The sequence below is a fragment of the Octopus bimaculoides genome, chromosome 4, assembly GCF_046866305.1.
Source record: "Octopus bimaculoides isolate indiv1 chromosome 4, ASM4686630v1, whole genome shotgun sequence".
In the NCBI taxonomy this organism is placed as follows: domain Eukaryota; kingdom Metazoa; phylum Mollusca; class Cephalopoda; order Octopoda; family Octopodidae; genus Octopus; species Octopus bimaculoides.
Window position 1 is genome coordinate 122,248,122 of NC_142931.1, and position 7,500 is coordinate 122,255,621.

Sequence of the window (7,500 nt, forward strand, 5' to 3'; positions counted from 1 at the left end):
TATGAATAAATAAGCATTGTTAATTTGTCAACAACTGTACACAAGTATTATGTTGTCAATCCTAGAAGAATGAAGTAAAAAGTTCAGCACAGAGAGTTTTGAACGTAGATTGTAATGGGACATAGCAGAAGACCAAAAGAAATTTCATACAACGTTTTACTGAAGAATGGAATAGATGGTCTTTAGTAAAAAAAAAGACACATGTATGCACCTACATATGTGTGTCTATGTATGAATATATCTATGTGCAGATGTACGGATGTATAAGTGGGTCAAAAGTCATGCACCAGAAACATTTGATGTTTTATTAATAATACATTATTATCATTATTATTAATTATTATTATTATTATTATTATTATCATTATTATTATTATCATTATTATTAATTATTATTATTATTATTATTATTATTATTATTATTATTATATGCTTGACTTTTGCTTTGTATTTGTACAAGTTGACTCCAAGTCTCACCCAGAGACCTCAAGAGACAAGTTAGAAGATTATGTTGGTGTTAAGCCTAGGGTGTCATATATTTGGTTTTGTACATAGAATTGTTCTATAGAATGTTTAAGAAAACATAAGAAAATTATAAGCTTGTTTTAAAATTTGAGATTACATAGACAGCATTTTACGTAGGATATGGGCAGTTCCCATGAGCACTATCTTTTGAATTTCTGCCATTTTGGGGTTCCCTGATATCTGAGCTAGGTAGGAATCAGCCCCTTTTGCTATCATTCCAAGGGCACCTATGACAATCGGTATTGTTTTAGTCTTGAGGTTCCACATTTTGCCAATTTCTATTTCAAAATCTTTATACTTGCTCAGTTTTTGGTAGGTCTTGACAGATACACTTATGTTGATTGGGACAGTCATATCAATGAGGAGACATGATCTTTGTCTGAAGTCCTTCAATATAATGTCTGGCCTATTCACATCTCTCTATCTGTTAGTTTGAATGGTGAAGTTCCAGAGGAGTGAGATCATTTTCAAGCATGAGAGGTGGTTTGTGTTCCCACCAGTTTTTATCATGGGGCAGGTCCAGGTTTTTGCAAATTACCCAGTGAATATACTGTGCTACTCTATCATGCCTGTTGAGATACTCCGTAGGTGCAAGAAGACTGCACATGAAGGCAACATGATCTGAGTTCAACTTTGCCTTTAACCCTTTTGGGGTTGATAAATTAAGTACCAGTGAAACACTGAGATTGATGTAATTGACTAGTCCCCACCCCCAAATATCAGGTCTTTTGCCTTTAGCAAAAAGGATTATTATTATTATTATTATAATCCATAAGGTGGCGAGCTGGCAGAATTGTTAGCATGCCAGGCAAAATGCTTAGCAGCCTGTCACTATGTTCTGAGTTCAAATTCCGCCGAGGTCGACTTTGATTTTCATCCTTTTGGGCTTGGTAAATTAAGAACCAGGTATTTTGTCTCTTGCTACATTCTGAGTTCAAATTCCACCGAGGTCGACTCTGCTTTGATCCTTTCAGAGTCAATAAAGTACAAGTGAAACACTGGGATTGATGTAATCTGCTAGTCTCCTCTCCAAAATTTCAGGCCTTGTGCCTATAGTAGAAAGGATTATTATTGTTATTATTCATTTTTTCCGTGTGTCTTCATCATTGTTTTGTTTATTTTAATTCAATTTTAGAAAAACTAAAGTTATGCTTTGACAATTTCAGAGCATATTGAAATTATTTTGCACGTGATGTTTGGCCCACTCTGCATATAAATTATTGTTTTTGTATTCTTTCAGCCTACCAAAGGAAAAACATATTTTGTAGACCAGAAAAGCAAGAAGTAGTATAATTTAATAATAATGATCTATATTATGCAAGGTAGTACCTTAAAACATACCCACACAGTCCAAAATGGAACCTCCCAAAAAACAGCACCGAATCCCTGCTCACCTGGTGAAACCAAAAACAGGACTATTCTTTACAACTTTTTTCAGTTATTTTACTTTATACTTATTTTTATCCTCCAACCCAAAACCTCATTACATATTTTTACACTTTGCTGTTGTTATTTGTTTGTGTGTTCTTTTCTAATAAATATTTTTATCTTTTTTCTTAACATACATATGCAGCCACATTATTTTACATAATGATTTTATATCTATTTCACCACACCATCATTGTTATTGTGCTAAATCCACTCCCTCCTTCCCATACACACACATACAGACACACACAAGCACACATACACACACAAACGTATGTATGTATACATACTTATATTCTATATTTTGCGTTAACAATGCTGCAAATAGTTTCACATGGAAAGACTGCAATTTTTGAAGTGTTCATCTTAAGAATGTTGGTAATCACCCAGCATGTTGGGTGAGACTACCATCCACTGGTAGCAATGTTAATCAACTAATAAAGAATACAGTTTACACCAAAAGTGGTACTGAAGACTCATTTCTCACTGATCACCATTATTGTATAAGTACATATGTATAAATTCATACATACATACATACATACATACATACAAACATATATGTATGTGTATGTAAGTATGTATGTATGCATGTATGTATGTATACATACACACATGCACATAGACATACATACACATGCTCATATATATACATATATATATGTATATGTTTATATATATATGTATATATATGTATATATATGTGTGCATATGTATATATATGTATATATATATATGCATAAGTATATATATACACATCCACATATATACAAGTATATGCATACATGCATATATACATACATAAACGCATATATGCACTCATATATACATATATATATTTGTGTATAAATATACATGTGTCTACATATATATGTGTACTTGTATATATATATATATATATGTATATATAATACAAAGTAAAGTTGGGGTTACTGCACGAGTAAAGATATAAGGAAAAGTATCTGAAAATGCAGGGGTCTTTTAAAAGTATTTTTTTAAGTAAACCGGCTTCACTTAATTAAAAAGATTTTCAAAAGTAAAGTGTGAGATTTTGTCTATCCTCTGTGGTGTCAAAAATTAGTTTGCAAAAATGTATTCTAATCAAGTGATAGAGTCTTTGACAATGGTAAGAAAAGTTTTGAGGCATTTTGTATGCTCTGTGATGAGTCAAATCATAGTTTAAATAAAAACAATCAAATCAGGTAATAAAATTTCTTTTATAATGATAAGAAGAAAAAATTAGTTTACATGAATATATCTTTATCATGTAATAGAGTCTTTGATAAGGAGATAAAATATGTGTATCCTCTGTGATGAGTCAAGAAATAATCTACATAAAAACATTCAGATCAGGTAATGAAATTTTTTTTATAATGATAAGAAAATGAAAATTAGTGTATATGAATATATCCCGATCAAGTAAAAGAGTCTTTGTCAAGAAGATGAAATATGTAACTGACCATTTAAAGTTTTCGGTTTTGGCTTCTCAGGGTCTTGTATCTGGCTGGAGTTTTGCTGCTATAAACAGAGTTGCAATTCTTCTGTATAAAATCTTCCTCTTTTCCGAAAATGATAAATGTTGTGACCATCAGCCATCCGCACTGTTTTTACACCTGAAAATGAATACTGGATGACAATGGCATTTAAGCGATATATTATTAACATACATCATTTTGGATAAAAGGAAGATTTTATACAGAATAATTGTAACTCTGTTTATAACTGCAAAACTCCAGCCAGATGCAAGACCCTTAGAAACCAGATCCGAGAACTTTAAATGGTATGTAACATATATTATCTCCTTGTGAAAGACTCTATTACTTGATTGAGATATGTTCATGTAAACTAATTTTTTCTTTTTATCGTTATACAAAAATTTTATTACCTGATCTGAATGTATTTATGTAAACTATTTTTTGTCTCATCACAGAGGATACACAAAGCCTCAAACATTTTTTTTTCATTTGATTTGAATACATTTTTGTAAACTAATTTTTGACACCACAGAGGATACACAAAATCTCACACTTTATTTTTGAAAATCATTTTCATTAAGTGAAACCGGTTAAGTTAATAAATACTTTTAAAAGACTCCTGCATTTTCAGATTCTTTTCGTTATGTATATAATATACATACATAATATATGCATACATACATACATACATACATACATATACATACATATATATATATTCATACATATATATACATGTATATATATATATATATATATATATATATATATATATATATATATATATATATATATATACGTACATATATATATATGCATATATATATATGCATATATATATATATATATATATATATATATATATATATATATATATATATATATATGTGTGTGTGTGTGTGTGTGTACATATATATGCATACATACATACATACATACATACATACATACATACATACATACATATATACATACATACATATCAGTGAGGAAAAAGGAAAATATTGAATTTCCAAAGACGAAAGACTGTTGTTTGTTAAAGTTTTCTGTTTTCAAATCAAGTTAATATATGAATATAATTTTAATAAAGATGATTGTTAAATTTTCAGTCACAAAACTTTTCCATCAGACACATGCAACAACATGCCTATGCTTTTGTGTGTGTACACGTTTGTGTCTATGTATATGTGTTGCGTGCATGTCTGTATGTATGCATAGATACTTATATGTCTGTGTACTTATGTATATGCTTTTATATGTATGTCCGCACGCTTGTATGAATATATGTAAAGTACCATGTATCTTTACTAACATTTGTGCTTGCATTGAAAAAAATAGTGTAGTTCTTTCTTTCATCTTTTATTTGTTTCTGTGAATCAACTGTGGCTATGCCAGGGCACTGCCTGGGAGTGCTTTGATCGAAGAAATCAACCCAATACTTTTTTTTTTAATTCTAGTACTTATTCGATGGGTTTCTTTTGCGGAACTGCAAACAAACCAGCATTCTATTAATAGAGTAGAGATTACATTTTTTATCGTTATACTCTTTTTTGTGCTCCTCCATTTTATCAGCTATACTACAAGTTGTTTCATCTATCTGAGCTATGTAAATGACTAAATACAAAATATAAAACAGAGTATATACACACGATTCACAACATCAAGAATATTCTAAAACAAATAAAATATATACATACATACACACATACATATATAGATACACACATACATACAAACATACATATATATGTATATATAATACAGTGTACATTTAATACACATCAGAGATGCCTATAAAAGGGCATCTGACCCGCTAGAAAGAACAGGCAAAGCTCTACATCACAATTAGGGATAATTTCGAAAAGGAATGAAAAATAAAAACATTTACCGTCTATATTCCGAACCAGGTTTCAAGTTATTTTAGCAAAACAAATTATTTTGCAAGGCAAACTATCATCAGCGGAATAGCCTAGATCGACATGTACGCACGAGGCACTACATAGAAAACATGACTTGTGCATATATGTCTAATTTTTCAAAAATTACCGCGCATGTGCGGTATACCTTGTCGGCAGCAAATACCAAAAAATGCCAATTTTTCAGAAATTAGCCAAAAAACATTTTATCATAATTAATAAGTCTTAGGGTAGCAAAAAATAATTTGTTTTGCTAAAATAACTTGAAACCTGGTTCGGAATATAGATGGTAAATGTTTTTATTTTTCATTCCTTTTGGAAATTATCCCTAATTGTAGCGTAGAGTTTTGGCTGCTCTTTCTAGCGGGTCAGATGTCCTTTTATAGGCATCTCTGATGTGTATTAAATGTACACTGTATATTATATGAATAATATATTGTCTGTTGACTAATTTTTTTTCTCGCTAGACCACCGGTAGTAAATTGAATTTCTAAATTTTTTTGCTACCCTAAGACTTATTAATACATACATACATACATATATATATATATATATATATATATATATATATATATATATATATACGAGAGAGGGGGATAGATAGATAGATAGATAGATAGATAGATAATGCAAACAGACAAATAAAATCTCCTGGGCTAGAAAACTTTCTAAAGTTTCCGTCTACACGTATAAACAATTCTCTCATAGGGTTTGGGTTGAAACAAGACTATCATAAAAGCACTTGCCTACGATACCACATACTGCAGAATGATACATAGGACCCTGTGGCTGCAAAGCGAACTTTGTGACTGCTTATCTTCATACATATACATACACATGCGCACGCGCGCAGACACCACGCACACACACATACATATATATATATGTGTGTGTGTGTGTGTGTGTGTGTGTGTGTTTGTGTGTGTGTGTGTGTATGCATGTGTGTATGTACGTGTATACACACACATATACACAGGGCAACCTTGGTCCTCGAACGTCTCACATATCGAATAAATCGGTTTTCCAACAGAAAATTCGAGATGAAAATGCCTCGGTTATCGAACAAAATTTCGGTTCTCGAACCGAGCCGAACCGGGTTAACCCGAATGGAATCATTTCTGAGTCGACCGCTGTGTTGTATACATTCGTGTGTTGTACTGTTCTTTTCTTTTCCAATTTTATTGTACTGTGCCTTTTTTCTCTTCATTAGCCCTTGTCATGGCTCCAAAGAAAGCTAGCATTGATACTGGTAAAGAAAAAAGAAAAGTTGAGAGAAAAACAATTGAAGTGAAAAAAGTAATCATCGGCATAAAAATAAAATGGCATTCGTGTGTCAGATCTCGCTGTGCAGTACGGTATGCCCAAATTGACAATGTCTATTATTCTAAAAGATAAGGAAGTGATAAAAGCAGCTTATGTTGCAAAAGGAGTGACTGTTGTTATTAATAAACAAAGACCAAAGGTGCTCGAAAAAGTGGAAAAGTTATTGCTTATTTTTTATAAATAAGAAACAGTTAGCAAGTGACAGCATCAGTGAAGCATTTATTTGTGAGAAAGCATTAAAAATTTATTATGATCTAGTAAAACAAAAACTCTGGTGCAAGTGCTGAATGTGATATTTTTAAATTCAAAGCTAGTAGAGGATGGTTCGAGAAATTTAAGAAGCGATGTGAAATACACAGTGTAATTAAGCATGGAGAGGCGGCAAGTTCAAACAAGGAAGCAGCTGAGAATCTTGTGATATCCTGCATTGTGTTAATCTTATTGATAATGCATGGAACCAAGTGAGTAACAGAACTTTGAATTCAGCATGGAGGAAACTTTCGCCAGACTGTGTACCAGAACGAGACTTTGAGGGGTTTGAGACTGCTACAAGTACTGCCGCTGTCGAGGAAATTGCTATTGTTGATGATATTGTCTCTATAGGAAAAACTATGGGCTTCGATGTCGACAGTGAAGATATTGGAGAACTGGTGGAAGACCACCGTACTGAGCTTATCACCGAAGAGCTCGTACACCCTCAAAATGAACAGCAAAAGACTTTGGCTGAGGAAATGTTTTCTGGGGAAGAGGATGTTCCAAGTTCTTTAATTAAAGCAATTTGTGCTAAATAGGGTGATGTGCAAAATTTTGAGGAAAAATATGACCCTGATGCA

General features: G+C 31.9%; 1 protein-coding gene across 2 annotated transcripts in view; it reads left to right on the forward strand.

The window, feature by feature from the left end:
* Window positions 1-4,536, forward strand: part of LOC106868130 (uncharacterized) — a 47,453-nt gene extending 42,917 nt beyond the window's left edge. For both annotated transcript variants that reach the window (XM_014913261.3, XM_089351328.1), the window contains exon 11: window positions 1,766-4,536. In XM_014913261.3, the coding sequence (XP_014768747.1) occupies window positions 1,766-1,813 (48 nt within the window). In that variant the 3' untranslated portion in view covers window positions 1,814-4,536. The remainder of the gene's footprint in view (window positions 1-1,765) is intronic.
* Window positions 4,537-7,500: the final 2,964 nt, after the last annotated feature.